This window comes from Stomoxys calcitrans, chromosome 1 (assembly GCF_963082655.1).
Source record: "Stomoxys calcitrans chromosome 1, idStoCalc2.1, whole genome shotgun sequence".
Lineage (NCBI taxonomy): Eukaryota > Metazoa > Arthropoda > Insecta > Diptera > Muscidae > Stomoxys > Stomoxys calcitrans.
The window spans coordinates 151,130,556-151,155,169 of record NC_081552.1 but is presented as its reverse complement, the minus strand read 5'-3'; the positions used below and the strand labels follow the sequence as shown (position 1 = coordinate 151,155,169).

The 24,614-nt window shown below is 37.1% G+C and overlaps 1 protein-coding gene across 5 annotated transcripts in view; it reads left to right on the top strand.

The window, feature by feature from the left end:
* LOC106084006 (bifunctional heparan sulfate N-deacetylase/N-sulfotransferase) overlaps nucleotides 1-24,614 on the top strand; it is a 575,726-nt gene that overhangs the window by 414,386 nt on the left and 136,726 nt on the right. For all 5 annotated transcript variants that reach the window (XM_013247393.2, XM_013247392.2, XM_059361288.1 and 2 more), the window contains one exon: nucleotides 17,361-17,564. In XM_013247393.2, coding sequence (XP_013102847.2) covers nucleotides 17,361-17,564 — 204 coding nt within the window. The remainder of the gene's footprint in view (nucleotides 1-17,360; nucleotides 17,565-24,614) is intronic.

The window sequence follows — 24,614 nt, the reverse complement described above, 5'->3', positions numbered from 1 at the left end:
TTTGAACGTAACTAACATTGTTTATACCCTTTAACATTGGTACACCCTTTGGCAGCTTCGCCTACAATAAAAGGACATTTCTTTTGTTGTAAAACCAAAAACTCTTCTATAACGCAAAAACGTTTCGATAGCCGCAAACGATTATTCGTAAATATTACTCTCTAATTATTGTCTGTGTCTCTCCTACTAGAAAGAAAGGATGAGAAAGGATATTTGAGCGTAAAGCAAAAAACCAACTGGTATTTTAACATTTTTTAAAATTTTTTTTAATGATCAAAATGCAGTCAATATGTGGTACTATGTTCGCTTTTCGCGAAATTTTGTCGTGATTACGTTTTTCTGGTAATAGCTTTGAAGCAAAAAAAACCTGCTGGTTTCATTCACTAGGGTATTTCCCCATAACTTATGTAACAATATTAATAAAAGTATTACATTATCTTTGAGATTTTTGTAATGTTTGAAAAAATTAATCGTGATAGGCATTTAATAGAAATAAAAGGCAGTTGGGTCTATTTTAATTGGCAATAAAAGGGTAGCCGTAAGCTTTATTAAATCAATCCACGATAAAAGGGTAAACAAGATAACCTTTGTATAATTTCAACGATACGTAATAGCACGAAAGAATGGACTGTAGGGCTTAAGCGAACAATAACGAGTGATATCAATTACAAGATTGAGAAATGTGGCGGGTCAAGCATTAGAGCCTGACATTTCAACTAGAAAGTCGCACTCAAAGGGAGTAGAAAGATTCTAACGAGAACTTAAATCAAGCTACGGTCAGTAAACCCGGATCAATCGAATATACGAAATTAAAACCGAATGTTTTAACTGAACTTAAGCATTCTGGTGTGTCTAGTGACAACAAATCGTTAGTGAGATCTGAGATGAGATCTGCTTGTAATTGGTAAAACTTTGAGTTTGAATTATGTTACAGCATCAACGGGTCGCATTTGTCATGTACTTTACCCAATATCTCTTTGTATGCAATCAAACGATAATGGATAAGAATTGCTATGCTATTTCAGCTTTACCAAGTTATGAACCGATTCGGGTCACACTTGGTTTGGCTGTTGGAGACCAAAGTGGAAGTTAATGTGCAAAATTTTACCCAAATCGGATAAGAATTGTACCCTATAGTGGCTCAAGAAATAAAACGGGAGATCAGTTTGTATGGAAGCTATATCATATTATGAACCGATTTAGGTCATACATACCACAGTTATTGGAATTCAAAAAATCATTTCGTGCAAAATTTCAAACAAATCGGGTAATAATTGCGCCCACTAGCGGCTTAAGAACTTAAGATCCGAGATCGGTTTATATGTGAGCTATATCAGACAATGGACAGATTTGGACCATTCTAGGCACAGTTGTTGGAAGTTAAAACAAAACACATCTTGCAAAATTTCAACCAAATCGGACAAGAATTGCGCCCTCTAGAGGATCAAGAAGTCAAGATGCAGGATTGGTTTATATGGCAGCTATATCAACACCTAGACCGATATAGTCCTGCACTAATAGGAAATATCCGTGCAAAAATTTCAAGCCCGTAGCTTTATTCCTTCGATAGTTAGCGTGCTTTCGACAGACGGACCGACGGGTCTAAATCGACTTAAAATGTCAAGACGATCAAGAACATATATACTTTGCTGGATCTCAGATCCATATGTTCTTGCAGATTCGATGAGTTCTTGCAAGAATTTGCCAATCGTTTAAGTGCAAATTTGATATTCCTGCCAAAAAAAAAAAACTAAAAAAAGCATTTCTTCCCAATTTCCTCTACAAATTATTTAACGACCAAAAATTTTTTGGAAGTTATCATTAGTTCCACTAAGATTTTTTTATTTACCACCCACAATATGTACAAACCAAAACAAGTTCTGCGGCAGTTATTCAGCTCCCACACAAGCAAATTTTTTTTGTGCGGAATAGAAGAAAAATGTGTTTTTTCACAATCGGATAGAAGAATCGGAATACTTTACTCTTTTTAGCCGTTAAACATGTAAAATATAAGTGCAAACTTCGCTTAGCTCCCATAAAATGGATGCAAAACTTGTTTTGGCAGCTAAGTCCAAACTACTGTACTTTCATCGTAAACAAAGTTCAACGTTTTTCACAAAAGAAATTTACTTGTCCAAAAATTTCCATTATGTAAAACGAATTATATTTCCGCGTGAGATATCTCTTAACGGCAGCTTATAAAATATATATTTTTTGGGATTTATCGTTCAATTCTTTCCTGTTCAAGAATATTCAAAGTAGGAAGAAGAGATAAGTGAGAAAAATTTGTTCTTTGTAAAAAAAATTTAAGTGGTTTTTAACGTTTTATATAATTTAATTTTATTGCGACACTTATTCCTGGGCAGTAATGCTTATTGCATTATTTCATCATCAAAGTGATGTCGTTAGACTAGAGGATGTGTGTCAGACTACCAAACATGAGATCATGAGTTCAATCCTCCGCTGCCGCAATTGTTTTTAGAGTAATAGTATAGAGAGTGAGAAATTATTCGTAAAATATATGGACCAGTTTGCATTAATGGAGAAAATAGGCGCTGTATGAATCACGAGCTGTATGATATGTATGACAAAATTCAATTAAATGATGATCCGAATCGGACCATTACTTAATATAGCTCCAATAGCTTAGCAATTCTTATCCATTATCCTTTGTTTGCCATAAATAAAAATACCAGGCAAAGAACTCGACAAATGCAATCCATGGTGGAGGGTATACAAAATTCGGCTCGGTCGAATTTAACACGCTTTTATTTGTTATACCCCCCCCCCCCCCATAGGATGGGGAGATAGTAATCTATTCATTCCGTTTGTAGCACCTCGAAATATTAATCTGCGACCTCATAAAGTACATATAATTTTAATCTTCTCGACATTTTGAGTCCATCTTGCCATGTCCGTCCGTCTATCGAAATCACGATAGCGATCGAACGCATAAATGTAGGTCATTGGGGATTGCAAATGTGCCATGTCGGTTCAGATTTGGATATAGCCCCCATATAAACCGATCCCCCGATTTAACTTCTTAAGAACTTAAAAGCATCAATTTTCATCCGATTTGGCTAAAATTTGGATCAACGAGTAAAGTTACGACTTCCAACATCCATGCCTAGTATGATCTTAATCGGTCTATAAGCGCGTATAGCCCCCATAAAAACCGTTTCCTGATTTGACTTCTTGAGACCCCAAATGCCTTTTTTTCACCCAATGTGTCTGAAATTTGGAACAATGACTTGAGTTATGACCTCCAACCTCCATGTCAAGTATGATCCGGATCGACGTATAAACAGATATGGCCCCCATATAAACCGATCCCCGGATTGGACTTCTTGAGCCCTCAGAAGCCCCAATTTTCATCCGATTTAGCTGACATTTTGAGCAAAGACTTGCGTTACAACTTTCATCATCCATGCCAAGTATGATCCGAAGCGGTCTATAAACAGATATAACCCCCCATATAAACCGTTCCTCGGATTTGGCTTTTTCAGCCCTTTGAAGCCTAATTTTTCACCTGATTTGGCTGAAGTTTGGCCCAAATACCTATCTCATGACATGCAAAATTAATGCCAAGTTTTATCCGAATCGGTCAATATGGTGATATAGGTCCGTCCCTCTACGTACGAATTTAAGCGAGTTTAGCTTAAACAGCTGACATACATATACGTACAAAATATTATACGATCTATTGTGAATGATCATGGTCAGATGTTTAGTGTCAGCTGGATATACATTTTTAGCATAAGTCATTTCTTTACATATTCTTCTTTGCTGAATTGTTTTTCACCCGTATTGTAACTATGGATAAACAACAAAGCGACATTTTTTACGATTTTTTTGTGATTTCGCGAATGTAAATTATTTAATAACCTTGTACCTACAAAGTTACTACAGTCCACTACAATCCGTTACAAGGTTATTCATGATCCTCCGGAGCCGGATTGGGAAAGTATTAAGCCAGTTCAATTCGGCGCTCATCCAAATGTATGTATCACGTGGTACAAAGCTTCACGAGCGTATACTGAGAAGACACTGGATTTCATCATGAGTGATATTGTCCACACCGCGTATTATTTATTCAACAATCGGTTCTACGAAGCAAATTTTCATTTTGGGAACATATTGCAACTGTTCCTTAAACTAACTTACAAACAACTACATGGCTCACTTATAATCTGTCACCAACAAAATTAATACGTATTCCACCAACAATAATAATTCATCTATCAATCCGACACCAACAACGAAATAAATCGTTCATCATCAAACAACAGAATCCTACAACACAACAACAATTACCGCAGAAATCAAGTTGCACTAGTGCAAGGGAGAGGAATGTGTTTAAGCGAGTTTAGCTTAAACAACTGACATACATATACGTTCAGAACATAGCTCGGAACTATCAAAGAATGGTTGGCTCTACCTTTAAGCTATTATCTCGAGTTATTATACCCTCCACCATAGGATGGGGGTATACTAATTTCGTCTTTCCGTTTGTTACACCTCGAAATATTCGTCTAAGACCCCATAAAGTAGATATATTCTTGATCGTCATGACATTTTAAGTCGATCTAGCCATGTCCGTCCATCTGTCTTTCAAATGCACGCAAACTTTCGAAGGAGTAAAGCTAGATGGCTGAAATTTTACATAAATACTTCGTATTAGTTTAGGTCGGTTGGGACTGTAAATGGTGACGTGACTTCCAACTGTGCTAAGTATGGTACAAATCGGTTTATAACCTGATATAGCAGCCATACAAACCGATCTGTGATCTTAACTTCTTGAGCCTCTAGAGTGCTCAGCCGATTTGGCTGAAATTTTGCGTAGAGCGTTTTGTTATGTCTCGCAACAACCATGCCAAGTATGGTCTAAATCGATATAACTCCTATATAAACCCATCTCCCGATTTTACTTCTTGAGCCTCTAGGGGTCGCAATTCTTATCTGGGTTGGATAAAATTGTGTTCAATGGCTTCTTCCATGACCTTCACCATACATATCAAATATGGTCTAAATCGGTCTATAGTCAGATACAGCTCTATATAAACCGATCTCTTATTATCCATTATCCTTTGTTTGCCTAAAAACAGATACCGGGCAAAGAACTCGACAAATCCGATCCATGGTGGAGGATATACAAGATTCTGCCCGGCCGAACTTAGCACGCTTCTACTTCTTATACTCACCACCGAAGGATGGGGGTATATTTTTTTTGTCATTCCTTTTGCATTACATCGAAATATATATAAAATATATATGTTCTTGATCGTCGTAAAAATCTAAGACGATCTAGCCATGTCCGTCCATCTGAAATCACGCTACAGTCTTCAAAAAAAGAGATATGGAGCTGAAACTTTGCACAGATTCTTTTTTTTTTTGTCTATAAGCAAGTTAAGTTCGAAGATGGGCTATATCGGATACATCTTTATATAGCGCCCATATACACCGATCCGCCGATTTAGGGTCATAGGCCCTTAAAAGCCATATTTATTATCCGACTTTGCCAAAATTTGGGACAGTGAGTTCTGTTAGGCCGTTCGACATCCTTCTTCTTCAATTTGGTCCAGATCGGTTCAGATTTTGATATAGCTGCTACATAAACCGATCTCTCGTTTTAAAGTCCTGGCCCCATAAAAGACACATTTATAATCCGATTTCCTTGAAATTTGACACAGTTACTAATGTTAGGCTTTTCGACATCCGTGTCGTATATGGTTCAAATCGATCTATATTTGAATATGGCTACCAAAAAGACCAATATTTTGTTCTACAAAATTGAACAATGACTTGTAATTATTAGTTCGTGTCGAATTTGGTCCAAATCGAACCATATTTCTATATAGCTGCTATGGGGGCATAAATTATGCAATTATGATGAAAGGTGGTTTGCATATATACCCGAGGTGGTGGGTATCCAAAGTTCGGCCCGACCGAACTTTTCACGCTTTTAGTTGTTATACCCACCACCGAAGGATGAGGGTATATTCATTTTGTCATTCCGTTTGCAACACATCGAAATGTCGATTTCCGACCCTATAAAGTATATATATTCTTGATCAGCGTAAAAATCTAAGACGATCTAGACATGTCCGTCCGTCTGTCTGTTGAAATCACGCTACAGTCTTCAAAAATAGAGATATTGAGCTGAAATTTTGCACAGAGTCTTTTTTTGTTCATAAGCAGGTTAAGTTCGAAGATGGGCTATATCGGACTATATCTTGATATAGCCCCCATATAGACCGATCGGCCGATTTAGGGTCTTTGGCCCATAAAAGCCACATTTATTATCCGATTTTGCTGAAATTTGGGATAGTGAGTTGTGTTAGGCCCTTCGACATCCTTCGTCAATTTGGCCCAGATCGGTCCAGATTTGGATATATTGTTGCTGTCATATAGACCGATCCTCCGATTTAGTGCCTTAGGCCCATAAAAGCCACATTTATTATCCGATTTTATTGAAATTTGAGACAGTAAGTTGTGTTAGGCCCTTCGACATCCTTCATCAATTTGGTCCAGATCGGTCCAGATTTGGATATAGCTGCAATATAGACCGATCTCACGATTTAAGGTTTTTTGACCATAAAAGGCCAATTTATTATGCGATGTCGCCGAAAGTTGGAACAGTGAGTTATATTTGGCCATTCGACATCCTTCTTCAATTTGGCTCCGATGGGTCCAGATTTGGATATAGCAATCTTATAGACCGATGCTCTGATTTAGGGCCTTAGGCCTGTAAAAGGCGCATTTATTGTCCGATGTCGCCGAAATTTGGGACATTGAGTTAGGTTAAACCCCTTGACATAGTCCTGCATTATGGCACAGATCGGTCAAGATTTGGATATGGCTGCCATATAGACCGATCTCTCGGTTTTAGGTTTTGGGGCCAGAAAAAGCGCATTTCCGATGTCGCCGCAATTTGGGACAGTGAGTTGAGTTGGGCCCTTCGACATCCTTCTTCAATTTCACTCAGATCGATCAAGATTTGGATATAGCTGCCATATAGACCGATATCTCGATTTAAAGTCTTGGCCCCAAAAAAGACGCATTTATAATACGATTTAACTGAAATTTGACCCATTGACTTATGTTAGGCTTTTGGACATCCATGTTGTATATGGTTCAGATCGGTTTATTTTTAAATATAGCTACTAGAAAGACCAATATTTTGTTATATATAATTGAACAATGACTTGTACTTATTAATATTTGGTCCAAATCGGATCTGGATCAAACTGCTATAGGACATAAGGTATGCAATTTTCACTGGATTTTGATGAAAGGTGGTTTACATATATACCCGAGGTGGTGGGTATCCAAAGTTCGGCCCGGCCGAACTTAACGCCTTTTTACTTGTTTTTATTTGTTCTTGTTTTTCTTCAAATTAAAGCTATGCTTAGTTTACTTCTCTGTTAAGAATGGCATGGCTGCTATATCTTTAAGCTGTTATTTCGATTTATATTCAACAAAAATCGCTATTTATGGTGCATTAAATACAAGCAGCTCTTGTGCCATTGGGCCCTTGCCATAAGCAAACAATATAAATATTTTTTGTTTTTGTTGTGCTGTTGGTAATGGCGCTTGTATTTGCCGAGGCGTTTTACCAAAATATTTACAATCCATTTGTGTTTTTTGTTTATTTTCTCTCTGTTGCATTCTAAATCTTGAAGGTTCCCAGATCCTCTTATGATGCAGAAAACGGTGCGAGGATTGGCGAACTAAAATTGAGTTTATATCCTTGAATTTACATTCAGTACGAGCATAGCTCAATGCCAGCTAAACATTTTTCTGAGTGTGTAATAGTAGATGCTGTTAGTGCAACAATTGCAATACATAGTAATTTTGGTGCGGCGCACTATGGTCCCAATGGCCCATTTTTTGGCCAAAGGTAAAAATGCAGTTTTGGCATATTTTTGGTTTATTGCAATAGAAATCACTTCCAGAAGGAGAGAAACAATAGCTTTGGTTAAAAATTATAACAAATTAGCGTGAGAGGTAGGATAAAAATTTGAATAGTTTCTTAAAAATTTTCTGCCTTTTACATACCGAATTATTTGCTCTACTTTGCTTTGATAAATGACATACTTTTAAACTATTGGGTAATTGCGGATTTTTTAAAAGAAAGTAAGTGCATTTTTAATAAAACTTAGAATAAACTTGAATCAATTATAAATTTTTTACACTTTTTTCTAAAGCAAGCTAAAAGTAGCAGCTGATAACTGACAGAAGAAAGAATGCAATTACAGAGTCACAAGCTGTGAAAAAATTTGTCAACGCCGACTATATGAAAAATCCGCAATTACTTTTTGGGCAACCCAATAGTTATGTAAGAAAGTCATACCCGAAATGAAAGGTACTTACAAGAGCTTTCAGAATCACATACATAAAGTTGCCAACTTGATGCCATTTGAGAGTAACAAGCGATTTTTTTAAATAAATATTATTATTGATTTTTTTTAATAAAAGTGTAGTGAAAAAAATTTTTTTTAATAAAAGTGTAGTGAAAATAAAAAAGTACAAAAAGAACAAAGCGATTTGATTTTTGACTTTTAGCCCAGCATGTGTGCTTTCACTTTTTCATAGAACAAGCTGCCAAGATCTTCCAAAACAAAAACTGTTCAAAGATTTTGAATACCTTAAAAACGGCAAATTTGTTGTTTTTGTTCCATAAAATGCTTATCATTTGCCCGATTTTGATGACATTTTTTTGTTTGAAAAACAATAACGTGGTTTCAATACGATTCATTTAGGTTAGGTTAGGTTAGACAAGAGGGTGCAGATATTAATCCACCCCATACCATTATGGACATACACCTAAGCCAGTAATCGGCTTCTTGTGCGCTCTAAAAACTATAAAGTAACCTCTAAAAAGAAAATTTTAAGTTAGGAATTTCGTGCTACTTACAAAATCCTTAATTGTTTTCAATGCCACTCCCCTAAGTTGGTTCATGTCGGATATTGTGGCTCCACCTAAGTACCGGTATCTGTTGGACGCGAAAGCCGGGCAGTGACAAAGGAAATGCTCCAAATGCTCCACATGCTCTCACTTGCCGCACCGATTTTACATAAGTGAGCTCGTAGTCCTATGTGTCCCGTTATGATGCCAATAGCTATACTGTCCTCCTTCTTGCTTCCTTTCAGTAATAGCCTCGTCTTCTCGTGATCTGGATCCCCCCATAGGATTTTCGCCGTCCTACCGATCGTTTCGCTGTTCCAAAATGTTGCATGCGCATTCGTCGCCCAATCCCTTAACACGGACTGCGTCGACCCGAAAGGCTTCGGGTTAACCAAGTTTATTGACGGCAGTCCTCTGGCCTTTACCGCCAAATCGTTCATTTCGTTCATTTCATTTCCTCTTTCTCCGTTATGGCCCGGCACCCAAATGATGCGGATTCATTTAGTTTAAACTTTAAATTAAATTTAATTTTAAAAATTTAATATGATTTGTTTTTGTTTTATGTATAAAAAAACTACAAATTATAAAGAAGTTTGCTTGTATACACATATTTCATGGAATGCGCTTTTATTTCAATTGACTCTTAAATATCACCCTTTTTTATAGTAAAATAAAACGATTAAATTCTATTGAAAAAATTGCGCTCAAGGAACAAAATAAATAGTCTAAAATTTGTTATATCCGAAAAAATTAGGTAGATTTTCCATTAAAAAAAAAACAATTTTACTAACTATTTGTAATTGTTTTGGTAAATTTAGTTCAACATATTCACATTCTTGGTAACGGCGTTCCATGCAATGTTTTTACTATATTCGCATTCATTATGGATTTTGTTTGTTTGTGCGTTTCCCACTCTCTAGCCCTCTTTGTTCTCTTTCCTTCGTGCATTACAATTGATCGCTTCCATTCTCAAATCAAATACTTTAGTGATTGAACGTGTTGCCCACATCAAATAGCTTTTTCGTTTAAAAAGAAATTCAATCAAATCCGTGCGGTAGATCGAAAGTTATGTGCATTTAAGTATTAAAGAAATCACCATAGATCAACTTTAACCCAGAATATCACACCCTATATTATAAACAGGGTGGGCAATTCAAGCATTTTCTGAAAGCTTATGTCCTGTACTACAAAACGATCAGCTTTCTAGTTTCAACGTTATAAAGGCTTTGCAACTACAAGTAATACGCTGTAATAGTTTTGGCCAGAAAAAGAAGGGGGTTGAGACCATAGTGCAGCGCATCATGCCTGTGAAGGTCGTGCGTTTGCAGGGGTCTCAGTCTTGCATCCTTGGTACATTTAGTTCAACATATTCACATTCTTGGTAACGGCGTTCCATACATTGTTTTCACTATACTTGCATTCATTATGGATTTTGTTTGTTTGTGCGTTTGCCACTCTCTAGCCCTCTTTGGTCTCTTCCCTTCGTGCATTACAATTGGTCGCTTCTATTCTCAAATCCCTGGAAATTGATTATTCTTGCACATGTTCTCTCCTACACTCGTTTTATGCATATATCCTTGTGGTGGCTTTTAAAAACGATGCTTTTTATGTGAATTGGTTATATTGCCGCTGTTGTATGGAGAGCTCTTGGCACAATAGCATTTTATGCAATAAGTAATAGCCACATATTATTTTCGATTCAAGTCTCATATAAATTGGAAGAAGGTATGAACAATCTCAAACATGAGGTGTTAAAGAAATCATTATATTTTTATTTCTTCATCATCGCCATTCTTCACAAAATAGAAGAAACGTTTAACTAGAGCCTCAGCACATTCGCTCAACTGCAGCATGAATTAAAAGTTTCTTAGTTACAATGTTTCGTGTTCATTTTTAAAGCTCCACACCCATAGCCTAAAAGGAAAGCACAACAAATTTTTATGCTAAAACAGCAAAGTTTCACTCTATCTATAGTATTGAAATTTAAAATATGTTCATAAATAAATTCAATAAATTTATTTATTACAACTCATCAAATTGGAGGCATATAACGAAATGGTGTAGTTCTACACCCAGAGAAGTAAGTTTGCTGATATCAGGACCTTTGTTTACAGAATTTAAATTGTTGCAAACTTTTGTACAATAATTAAAGAATTTTCTATATTGAGATTCCATTGCAGGAAATTGTGCGGCTTTAGACCATTGTTTAGTGCTTTCTATTCAACAAATAGTATGGAAAAAACATTTAAGTCAGCAAAATGTTGTTCCTAGAAACATTCGACTGGTTTCCTGTATCGCGATTTTATTTTCAATCAAGAAAAATCATCATCAGGATATGTCAAATGGATCATGGTGCATTACGACCATTCCAACTACAGTACAGTGCTAAGCACACATCTGAATTTGAACAGGGCTCTTTAAGACGACTTGCTTCATAAGCGCAATAGAAAACAAATCAAATCTTACTTCCCTTATCCAACATTTTACAGAGCACTGTTCAAATTCAGAAGTGGGATTTGCAACTTACTCTAGTTGGAATGGTTGTAAAGCACCATGATCCATTTGACATCTCCTGCCGATGATTTTTCTTGATCGAAAATGAAATCGCGATAGAGGAAACCAGTCAAATGCTTCTAGCAACAACACACTTTTTGCTAACTCTTAAATGTTTTTTGCTCTACTATTCTTTGAATAGAAAGCATTAAACAACAGTCTAAAGCCGGACAATTTCCTGCAATGAAATCTCAATAGGATTTTGAGACCAAAAAAAGATAGCGCAAGCAGACAATTTTCTATGTATTTGATTTGAAGGTAATCTTTTTTTTTCAAAAAAGTTTTAACGGTTTCAAAAGGCACTGAAAAAAAGTATTGTTTTAACTAAAAAATCTGCTAAAATATTGGACACATATTATAGCTAAACTGACAAACAATGGTTGCTATGATAGTCAACAAATTAATATGCGTGAAGTTCCCGGTTCGTTGGCATTTGTCAGTGTTGGAGGATGAAAGTATAATTTAGATATTATGTTGAGGTGGCAGTCTGCCATGAGACAAACTTAGACATTTTCGTCCATTGTGATACCACAGGAATAGGACAAAGAAGATGCACTCTAGTTTTTACCGTTACACCACCCAGATAGTTATAAATAGCCCAACCACCTGCAAATGTTCGCATCCACTATATTAGATAAGTTCTCCTCACAGTAGAGCTGGCAAAATATCGATGGCACTATCGATATTTAATTTTTTGACTGAATATCGATTGTTATCCTTCCGATGGATACTATCGCAAAAGTAAATTTTTTAGCTAAATTAAACAAAAATAAGTAATCCGACGCTGAAAACATTCTTTTAGATACATTGCGACTATAGAAGGCGCAATTTTCATCCGATTAGGCTAACATTTTGTACAATGATTTCTTTCATGCCTTCCAATTGACTTTGTTCTACATAACTCGATCTGCCGATTTATATACCCTACCCCACTACTGTGGTACAGGGTATTTTAACTAAGTGCATTTACCTGTAACACCCAAATGGAAGATTGATAGACCCATTGATAAGTATACCGATCGACTCAGAATCGATTTAGCTATGTCCGTCTGTCCATGTTAATTTGTGTACAAACTCTAGATTCGAAAACTGCACCGCAGTCAGCCAAAAAGGCTGCGGTCACCTGGAGGGCATCCCATGCCTAAAAGAACTAGTGCAAACAACAGTAAGATGGGTCCAAGATGGGTCGCTAGGGACAGTTTGGTGATGGCAGTTGTCGACAAGGGAGAAGAACAGGGCTGCATACCTAGGAATAATTAGAGTGGGATAGTCAATGGACTGTCATCAATATACTTCGATGTCCTTGCGGAATTTCCGGGGTCTCATCCAAACTAATTGCCTTCGTCGATCAACGCTCAATTGAAATGTATCATTGTGCGCTAAAAAAAAGATTGGTGAGATTTGGTCAGTTGCAGCAGTAGATTTAGTCAAGAAGGAAGATATTCCTTCTCGACCAATGGCGCATGCTTGGGTACCAAGGATTCCCTCAGATCCTGAAGCGATACTTGGAAGGCTAAGGGAATGTAATTCCAATCTTTCAACTACCGACTGGAAGATTGGTAGATTGGATGAGGCTGATGGTGTCCGGAGACATGCAGTATTCGTACTAAACTCCGGCTCTCGCCCAGACCTCAACAACTCTGAAGGGGTTGTTTCCTACGGATTCAACAAATTGAAACTGAAGGTTTATAGAAGCGGTGGGGTTGGGGACTTAGGAGACGACTCAGCAGTTGTTGCTGTACACTTGCCTCAGGAACTACAATGGAGCGGAAGCGGATGGCATCGAAACGGGACCCGACAAGCCCTGTGTGGGTGTGTCACAAAGTTAGACTGGGCTCAAAGTGCGCGCCAGCGGGGAAGCACGGAACTCAGAAAGTACTTCGACAGCAGCAGTTAGTGAAGAATCTAAGGAGAAATCGTCGACACCGCAAGTGCTCAGTGTCCTGAGGATGCGTACGGAAGCTCATCATGACAAGTTCTAACGAATCTTGTGAGGATGAACTCCTGGTGGAGTCAGAAGACGAGGCTAATAAAGGGTGATTTTTTTGAGGTTAGGATTTTCATGCATTAGTATTTGACAGATCACGTGGGATTTCAGACATGGTGTCAAAGAGAAAGATGCTCAGTATGCTTTGACATTTCAGCAACGCTTGCAAATCATTGAATTTTATTACCAAAATCAGTGTTCGGTTCAAAATGTGTTCAAATTTTGACAAATTTTGTTCGGCGATGAGGCTCATTTCTGGTTGAATGGCTACGTAAATAAGCAAAATTGCCGCATTTGGAGTGAAGAGCAACCAGAAGCCGTTCAAGAACTGCCCATGCATCCCGAAAAATGCACTGTTTGGTGTGGTTTGTACGCTGGTGGAATCATTGGACCGTATTTTTTCAAAGATGCTGTTGGACGCAACGTTACGGTGAATGAACACATTTCGAACCGAACACTGATTTTGGTAATAAAATTCAATGATTTGCAAGCGTTGCTCGTTAGTAAGTCTATTCATGATGAAATGTCAAAGCATACTGAGCATCTTTCTCTTTGACACCATGTCTGAAATCCCACGTGATCTGTCAAACACTAATGCATGAAAATCCTAACCTCAAAAAAATCACCCTTTATAATGGAGTGGACGAACGTCTTGTAAAATGGGTGGGAACAGATCGGTTGCTTAATCCCAGCAAAATTTTTTGAAATTTCCTTTCCAAAGCTACATTAAATGTCATGTTTTTTTCCTCTGCTAATTATTTGCAACATGTATCAAAATTTTTCTAAAAAAAGTGGAATATAATTCAGTGAAATGGCTGAAGAGAGAAAGTAGAATCTTTCGTGCGATAGCCCTATGTTAAAATCATTACATTTAGTGTAGCTTTCGAAGTAAAAATTAAAAAAAAAAACTTTGTTGGTATTTGACAGAAATTTGTTTCGAAGTTTTAACATATGGCCTCCAGCTAAGTTAATATGCAGAACTTTTAGCAGAATCCATGTCGGTGCGTCCCCAAGATTCGGCGCACTTGAACTTGTTATATCCATTACCGAAGAATGGGAAAATATTCATTTCGTCATTCCGTCTTCGAAATATTTGTTTCCTTTCCTATAAAGTATCGGGTCTTTCTATAGAGCGCTACAATAAAAAAAACAAAACGGTTGTGGATATCAATGGAATTCTTTATTTCTGTGAAAATACGTTCGATGCCACTATGTATGGAACTCGATTTCTTTTGCATGACCACTACAGGCACGCTTGCACAAATCCAGATGCGGAACCCAATTTTTGATGGTTTTCAAGCATAAATCGGCCGATTCTGCTGCAATTCCGCGTTGGATATTCGTACGAGGTTCATCAATCGTCGCTCGGTTGTTGGCATAGGCCATAAATTTTACCTAGCCCCACAGTGGCTACTGAGGTGGCCAATCGACTGGACCATTTCGCGAGATAACACCTTCTCTAAACACGGTTTCCAATATATTGATTGTGACATTCGCCGTGTGGCTTGTGATGCCATTCTGTTGAAACCACATGTCCTCCAAGTCCATATCATCCAATTGGGGCAAAAAATATTCTGTTATCATTGAACGGTTGCGATGCCCATTCACAGTTACGTACCGGTCTTGATCGATCATCACGGAAGAAGTACGGCCCAATAACACTGCCGGCCCATAAACCGCACCAAACAGTAAAATTTTCGGGATGCAATGATGACTCATGGAAAACGTGTGGACTGCTGCCTGACCAATAACGCAATTTTGCTTATTGATGAAGTCATTCAGCCAGAAATGAGCCTCATCGCTGAAGATGATTTTTCGATGAAAACAATGAGGTCACTGACTCCGAATTTCGGTAGCAAATTTTAAAAATTTCGACTCGTTGTTGGCTCTTGTATCTTGCTAACATGAAATGGCAAATCTTACTGAAGAGAAATAACAAAAATATGGCGTCGTTTGCTGTCCCCATCGGTTTACTTTTGTAGCGTGCCTAAAAAACAACCCTATATACACTGGTGGTTATATAATCAGGGATAAAGTGTTTAATTTTGAAAAATTTACTTTTTATTTAAAATTAAATGATAAAAAATATTTTTTTTTGTTGGTAATCCCATATGTTATGGTTAGAAACAAAATATAGGAACAAATTTTGTTGAGTTTAACATAAAAAGGCAAGGAAATGTTCCGTCTGATTTTTACCTGGGGACACTAATATTGTTCAGTGAAAAAGGGTATAATTTGTGTAACTTAAATTGAGTTTTCGGGTTGTTCTTAAGATTCTTAAGGCTCAATTGGGTATCCCTCTCGTGCTCTTCAACTTGGCGTAAGGCTGGCAACTAACATTTTTGACGAACCTGAATGGTATTAAGCCAGAATAGCTCATCAGAAATTAAGCTTTTTTTCCTCCCCAAAACTAGCTCGACTCTTTTTTATTGTGCTATGATATGATGATCTGAGAGAATCAGACCAATAAATTTATATTTTTAGTAAAAAAACAGGGTTTTAGTAGAAAAATTAGGGTTTTTATAGAAAGCCCAGGGTTTTGGATCATTCTCGTGCATAAGAACGAATGAAGCTGCCACGCTGAATGAAGCTGCGAATGCTTTCATATCCTTTTCCATTACTTCTTTATGCAAATGGTCATCCATTCTTTGAGTAGGTAACGTTAGTTAAGGTACCACATCACACCATGACAGAGCACCTTGAAATTACTATGTAGCACACTTAAAGTAATTAACAAATTCCTTTGTCGATATTCAGAGATATGATTTTTTTAGTTGAATAAGGAAACTCAGTGATTTTAGACTCGTTTCTGTTACCCGATTTCGCTGAAATTAAACACAATGAGTTGCTTACAATTTCCAAATCGGTCTATATCTAAAAATAGCCCCCATATAGACCAATTGAACTGTTCTCTCGGTTGAAGGTCTTTCTTCCAAAACTACCTAGAGCTTGGTTAAACCACCCCTACACGTCCTCTTCGAATATCTCGCATATAGGGTAATTTTTGAGTGGAACTGCGACAGATATAGCCAACTACCTATTGATGGTCTTGAACCCATATAATACCTATTTGTTACCCGATTTCACTGAAATTTATAGAAGTGAATTGTGCGAGTTTGGTTCAGAACAGATCATATTTTGATATATCTACAATGGGTTCATAAATGGTGCATATTTCACCGGACTTTGTTTAATCCATTTTTAATCCGATTTTAATCCATTTTTACATGTTTTTTTATTAAAAAAAAAATACGAATACGCCCTTCTAATTATTCGTTTAAATTATAGCGCTAAAATTACATACTCTAATGGGAGTATTAGAAGTGGAAATCAGACTGTCATATTTCAACGGATAGAGATATCGTTATGAAATATAAAAAAGCAAACTCTGTCCTCCTGCAGAAGTATTCGACTTAAAAAGTACTTTCCCACATTGCATTTCGTCGTGTAAGCCATAGAATCGTTTACTACAATATTTTGAGTTTAGTCCTTACTTATTGGTTATTTTTTCATTCCGGCCTTATGTACGCAACTACACCAGCTGTGGATAGTGCATGTTGTTGTTTGACACGACATGGCCTAACCATACAATTGCTGTAAATGATATTTAACCCGGCTATTAATTGAACAATCACACAATCATGCCCTTGCATGTAGTAACGTTGTAATATAATCCTTTCACAGTGGCAATGCTCCATGCCATATCAGGTCGGACAAGGACAACTTCAACAAAACCACCATAGCCATGTCTGTTTTTTTGCTTTGCGTTGCTGCGGTTTATTTATGCGCTATTACCAGAAAAAACGTTTATTGTTTGTTGGGACGTTTTTGCTTCGACATTTGCTTTTCTATCTGAAAAATTTGTCCACTGCACCAAGACCTTTATTTATTTTGCTCTTCTCTTCATTGCAGGTTAATACAGCGTGACACACGGCCAACACCTATCATCAAATGCCGCATGGGCGGCGGGAAGCATACGAGAGGAGCCTCGCCGGCACCGGATCATCGCACCGAGGCACGTTTGCGTATCGACCCCAAAGTCTTGGTCTTTGTGGAGACCACATACTCGGGCCTGGGACGTGATATTGCGGAATTGCTTGTTTACAATAGAATAAAGTAGGTACCAATTAACCCATTAAGGACACTCGAGTGTCACGAGAAAAAGAAAATCATAGCATGCTTAGGTCACGATGGTATTTAATGGGGTTTGAGAATGTCAACAATTTAATAGAAGAATTGAAAGGAAATAAGGAACCCATTTTTCTCTCCCATGCCACCGGCAGGATGGTTGGAGAGCGGCCTCCACTTGTGGTTTCTTACCTTTACATGTAAGCAATCAAAGGATGCATATTTTTTTTTATAGGTATTGACCTGGAATACAGGAGTGTGGGCTTAAACATTTAAAATGTCTGTGGTTAACACACATTTTTTTGCTGCTCTTTGCTGGTGCCAGAAATTTTTTCACATACATACTTTTGTGTTCAAAACTAATGAAACAATGGCTCTGCTCTGAAGAGCTGAGGCGAGGAAGTTCAAGCTGTAGAAGATTATTTTAAATAGTTGCCCATGCTCTTATTTTAATCGCCAAAATTCTTTAAGATTTTGTTATTGTTTGCTATAGGTCACAACTTTTGTATTCCTCCGAAACTTTGTTTTTTTCCCCCTTTTGCTTACATTCAAATGTGTCATATTCAATGCTGTTGGGACTGTTCCCGAAAGATGTCTCTTTATTTGTGTTCATTTGAATAAGATGTCGTGATGCCGACTTCAAAACATGTCACAAACTGTCGCCGGCTCAGAACATTTGCCTTTGGGTCATTCACTTTGTCGAATGAAAATTTTCGGTCGAAAGCCATTCAAAAAGTTTGTAATTGAGTAGGGTCAGACCTTTGGGAACTAATTGCAAATTAGGCGCAACAGTTTCGATTTGGTTTCCACAAACAAACACGAAATTCTTTGCCAATAGTAAGGGAAATTACTTAATGCTTTGAAGAAGGACATGTTAAGGCATTACCAATTTATAAAGTGATTATGTCATCATAGTTCCCAAGTCTATACTCAAGAAATGGAAAATCAGACAAAAAGGGGTTTTAAATGATTACATTTATTTGCAGCCTTTTTATATTAGCAGAAAATCCGCAATGGGAATTAGCAACGCATTTGTTGCGTTCGCTGTACGATCAAGTCTAGTAAAGAGTTTAATCAGGGCTCGGGCCGGAGTCGGAGTATTGAGCCGGAGTCGGAGTGTGACTGGGAGTCGGGGTAAGCATGCTTATCTCCGAATTAAACTTCGATTCCGGCCTCAAAACCTCGATTCCGGTCGACTCCACAGTATTATTTGTAATAATACACACTTAATTTTTTGATTCAAAGACTATTATTCACATACTATTGTATACGGATTATTTTAATTTTGTATTATGGATAGAGTTTTTTTTTCAATAATAATTCGCTTAGTTTATACATTTTAGGTTCGGACGGACCGAATTGTAAACAATATTAGAATCGAAGACATTTTCAAAATTAAAAATTACTATGAAATTGTATACCCACCATGTGGGTAAACTAACTTCGTCACCCATTTGTAACACATCGAAATATTAGTCCAAAATCCAATATAGTTTATATGTATATTGTTTATCGTCATGACATTTTAAGTCGATCTAGGGATGTCCGTCCGTCTGTCTACCTGAGGAAAGCACTATAACTATCGAAGGAGTAAAGAAAGGCGCTTGAAATTTTGCACAAATACTTGCCATTATATAGTCAGTTCGGATTGTTAATGGGCCATATCGGTCCATGTTTTGATTAAGCTGCCGTTTAAACCGATTTAGAGAGCGCAGTTCTTATCCGATTTGGTTGAAAAGTTGAACTATGTCGTTTTCTATGACATCCAAGTATGATCCGAATCGGTCGAAAACGTGATATAGCTGCCATACGAGGGTTGCCTTTTATATTGCGGTATTAGACAACACTTGTGTTTTGCAATCTGCCAACAGACAGCTCTGACATTTTTGAGATTATACGTACCCAGAACGTTTTGACATACGAGCGCTACTGTGTTGTTTACAGTAACTTAAAAGATTCATCTCGTCCAAAAATTGGAACTAAATCGTGAACATTTCCGTGCGATTATTTTTTACAACTTTCGACGTGGATTAACCCAACAACAGTGTATCGACGAACTTAATTCAATTTTTTGCGATGAAGCTCCATCAAGGATCGTAGTTCACTCCAAGACGAATTTCGTGAAGGTCGTCCAGAATCAGTTGTTGTTCCAAAAACCATAAATGCTGTGAGCCAACTAATATTGGAAGATCGCCATGTGAAAAAAGCGCTTCGAATATTGGCTGAAACGAATGCAAAAGTGTGGGGAATATTTTGAAAAACAATAAAGCGATTTTCAATGATTAATATTTGTTTTTGTGTTCCTTAATCCAGAAAAATTAAACCCTCGTATACCAAGTTACGAACCGATTGGGGCCATACTTGATTAAGCTATTGGATACCTAAGTGGAAGTCATTGTGCAAAAGTTCAGCCAAATCGGATGATAATTGTGCCCTGTAGGGGCTTTGAATATTATCGGGAGATCGGTTTATATGGAAGCTATGTTAGGTTATGAACCGATTTTGACCAAACTAAGCACAGTTTTTGGAAGTCATAACAAAAATCGGATAACAATTTCCTCCTCTAGAGGCTCAAGAAGTCAAGAAGTCAAGATCCGAGATCGGTTTATATGGCAGCTGCATCAAAACATGGACCGATATGGCCCATTTGCATTCCCAACCGACCGACACTAATAGAAAGTATTCGTTCGATAATTATGGCAGATAGCTTTACTCCTTCCAAAGTTAGCATGCTTTCGACAGACAGACAGAAGGACAGACGGACGGACATGCCTAAATCGTCTCAGAATGTCAAGACGATCAAGAATATAAATACTTTGTTGGCTCTCCGATCAATATATCGATATGTTACAAACGGAATGAAGAAATCAGTATACTCCCCATCAGAGTTCAAAAGCAACTTCAGTCAGAACATTTAAAAAATATCCCTTTGAAATTTTGACTTTATGTCGCTGTTTAACGATTTCCGCCCATAGTGCTGTGCTGTGGTATTTTGTCCTGATTTGTCTAAAACACTGGCAATTTGTTTTCTTGAAACCTATTTTAAATAATCTCCCCTGTGTGTGTAACATTCGATTGGCCATTTAGCTCGACTAGAACACCCGAATTTATGAGGCGTTGTTAATTATATTGACAACATGCGTGAATAATTATGTGAGCACGCAGTGTTGATTTTATGCACCGACCGTTATCAACATCATCCCAGCAAAATGTGTTATATTGGTGCAATGTGGTAAGGCGTTTGTAAACACACAATCATGAAATGGATAGAACGCAGGTTCGCAATCAGAAACATTTTGCAGCGATGGTTTTCCCCTCCTAATGCTGGCAACATTTGTGAGGTCCTATGTCATGTAAGCTTCTCTCTAAAGAGGTGTCGCACTGCGGCACGGCGTTCGGACTCGGCTATAAAAAGGAGGTCCCTTATCATTGAGCTTAAACTTGAATCGGACAGCACTCATTGATATGTGAGAAGTTTGCTCCCGTTTCTTAGTGGAATGTTCATGGGCAAAATTAGCAATTAACAGTGGGATAGAATCAAAATAAATGGTAAAAAATATGGCCTTAGAGAACTGATAGAGTTAACACTTTGAAATGAGGTGTTAAGGAGATCACGCGCATTTCATTTCAAGGTCCTTGGGTCTCATGGCAGGCCCCTAAGGTTGGCCACCTTGGCATTTCGAAAAATTGTTCGGGCTGCCAATTCTTTATTTGTGGTCCGACTTTCAAAATTCTTGTTTTGCTGAGCAGTGCTCAAAAATCCCTTCAAGTCTGCCTGTGATATATAATGTCTTCACTTGTTTCGGCCAAATTCGACATTTATTTTTATTTTTTAAAATTTTGGCCGAGATTGGCTGCATAATTTGCGATTTGTGGTTCGATTTTCATTTTAGTACATGATTTGGATTGGTGACAAAATTTACAAAACTGTGCTGCAGTATGTCTCAATATCCGATAATTCGGTTAAAAGTTTAAAAAAAAATGTGAAGAAAGTGGCTTTTTTGCATTTTTTTTTTTTTTTTGGTAAAAAAACGTATTTTCATTGTTTAGTCTTTATTGAAAAAAGTTGTTAAAATGCCTTACTTTTTCTTCTTCTTTTGTAAAGAGGACGTATTGTAGATGCGTTATAAGTGTAGCTTGAACAATATATGTCAATTTACACGGGTGTGGTATGTACTTCAAAAAATAAATTTTTTTAAATTGGAAAACCGCTTCTAGTTCTCAAAATGCAAAGCTCAGAACTACTATTCGGGCTTATGTTTTTTTAACTTCATATATCCCCTAAACTCATACAAAAAAGTGTTTTGCACGAAACAATATTTGTAGGCTCCACAGTAAATTTACTAAAAAATGCCGATCTCGATATCATCTTTGCCCGAAATGGGTATTTAGATATTTTTTCTAAAGACACTTTACTAGTTTTTTCGATTATATCTCACAGTGCGTGGTCAGTATGTGAATGGCTGAGGACAGTTTCTAATTTTTCATTCAAAGAAAACGGTTGTTGATTTGGGAAAAAAATTTGGTCGATGTGATAACATCGGTATTTTGATTCGTTTTTATAAACCGATGGGGTCATTTTGACAACGCCGTGCTTGATTTTTTCTGAGTGTATAAAAGATTCGGTCCGGCCGAATCTTTTTTCTTTTAACTTGTATTTATAAATGAATCATTTTCAAGGACGAAAAATATGCTTGATGTACCACAAACCCAAACAGGTTTAGTACATCATTTAAACTTATGATGTACAAACTCCATCGGCAACATGAGAAAGAACGTTTGCGTTATTTTCTTCCCAGCAAAAACTCTCATCACTAAATAATCAGAAAGGTAAGCTCATTCCAAAACTAATAACTACTTATTTTTAGGCATCGTTTCTAGTTACTTTTACATGACGATGTCCAAAGAGGAAAGTCCTTCTGCAAAAGTATACCAATAGCTCAAAAATAAGTACTTTTGCCTAAGCATACAAGTTTTCAAAAAATAATGACATATTATCTTAATTGAACGTTGCTAAAAAATAACTATTTACTTAGTCTAAAACATGTTCCCGTCCTTCCCCACCACCACATTCTTAATGCTCAGTTGCTTTAAAGAAGACAGATTTAATATGAATAATTCAAATTATAAATGAAATTAAAACTTTAGCTTCATCGCAGCCGAGAGTTGAACCAAGAATCTTTCGTTTTCAAAGCAGACGCTCTACGCATTCATCCACATTACTATTGCTTGAATAATACACTATTTTCTCCTTTCAGTACTAGCTAACAACACAAAAGCAAACTTTAATTCTATTTCATCAAAGATGGCCATGCCTTTGTGTTTATGTTTGACATATTCTTTTTATAGACACAATATTCTGACACATGGGAGTGATTTTAATAGTTTTGTTGCACTGAACGTACATCGGAAGATTTACAATGCAAATGTCCCGAGTTGGAATGTCGAACCAGCAAAATGTTTTATTTCCTTTGAAATTACGCCCACAGCATGTGGAACAATCGACGAATATGTGGAGAGGTAGAAATATTTTTTATATTAATAACGCCACAGTATTTCCCTCCTAGTGCTACTAAGTGGTGTCGCTTTGCGGCAAGCCATTCGGACTCACCAATAAAATGGAGGTCCCTTATCATTCAGCTTAACCTTGTAACAGACAGCACTCATGGGTATGAGATAATTTTGCCCGCAGATTCTTAATGGCATTTTTACCAATGCCAAGGTTATAATAATGATTTTTTTTCTATTATTACAAATAAGTGCTTATTCTTGAGCTTCATCGAATGTTGTATGTAATGACATTTGTGCCACCGGTAACACAGATGGTATTCCTGCTGACAACACGTTATATTTAAGCAGTTAGTAAATCTAAGGATAATGAGTTATCCATTATTTTACCTGCCAAAAATAATGACATGTACTTACCAAGTTTTTGCTGAGTTATGTTCAAATACAAGTGTTATAGTCATTTTGTATTATAATTTTCTTATTTTGTTGTTCTTTATTTCTTTGCGTTCGAGTAAAAGAAGATTGTTCCCAAATCATTGAATTTTGCATGTCCCATTTCTTCTTCATTGAAATTGGTAAAATCTTGCCCTTTAATTCTGGTGCAGAACTGGTGAAATTGTATTTCGATATAATTGTGTGCCGGCTGTGATTATGGAAGTGGAATGAAGTTCTCGCTCCCTCTCTTGTGCCAATTGCCAACACTTGCCCTGATTGTGTACTGCAGCATTGAAGTCTGGCTCAGTGCTTGAATGCTGGTGCTGTGTTAAGTGTTTTGCAGCAATAATTCCCATTGGCACACAATTCCTGTGGTCTTTATACTTTGCCATTTTCTGCTCACAGGGAGAAGAGGTGTGTGAGCAATACCAATATTCCTTTAATTAGGTTGCCGCTTTACATTTTAATTAGGTAAATTAGTTAAAAGCATTCGCCTCCCTTGGCATGGCGTCTTAGCTTCCATGATGATATGCTGTGGTACAGTGCCTAAAGGAGGCCTGGTCTTCAGCATGAAGAAAAAATGAATTTTCCCCAAGGATTGCTCGCATTGGATTCGAGCAATCCTGCATTTGGTGATAACGATCTGCATTTTGGTGATAACAAATAGCTTTTCTATTCAGCATTTTAGCGCCTAAGAGACGAAATGACATCCATCCATACCTATGCTGACATCAGCACAATCAACGTCATCCTTTTCACACGGTTCGTTTTCTTTTTCTTTGTTTTTTTTTTTTTTTTGTTGGCTTTCTTTGTTGGTTTAATTTTTTTCATTTGCCAGGTACTTGTAGCTATTCTGGGATTTGTGGCTTGCCAACTTTTAAGAAATACCAGGAATAATGATTGCTGTCGGCTTTGTACAGTGAATTACGCCACCATTTTAGAGGCAATTATTGAAACAAAAAGCTCCACAGCCACAAGGTGGAGAAACTGGCAAAACCAAAAAACCCGTGGAGTAGACAAAGAACAAGCGTAGCAGACGGGCATTAGCATAACATATTGGTTAATTAAATTTGGCCCTTGTAATTAGCAAAGAAA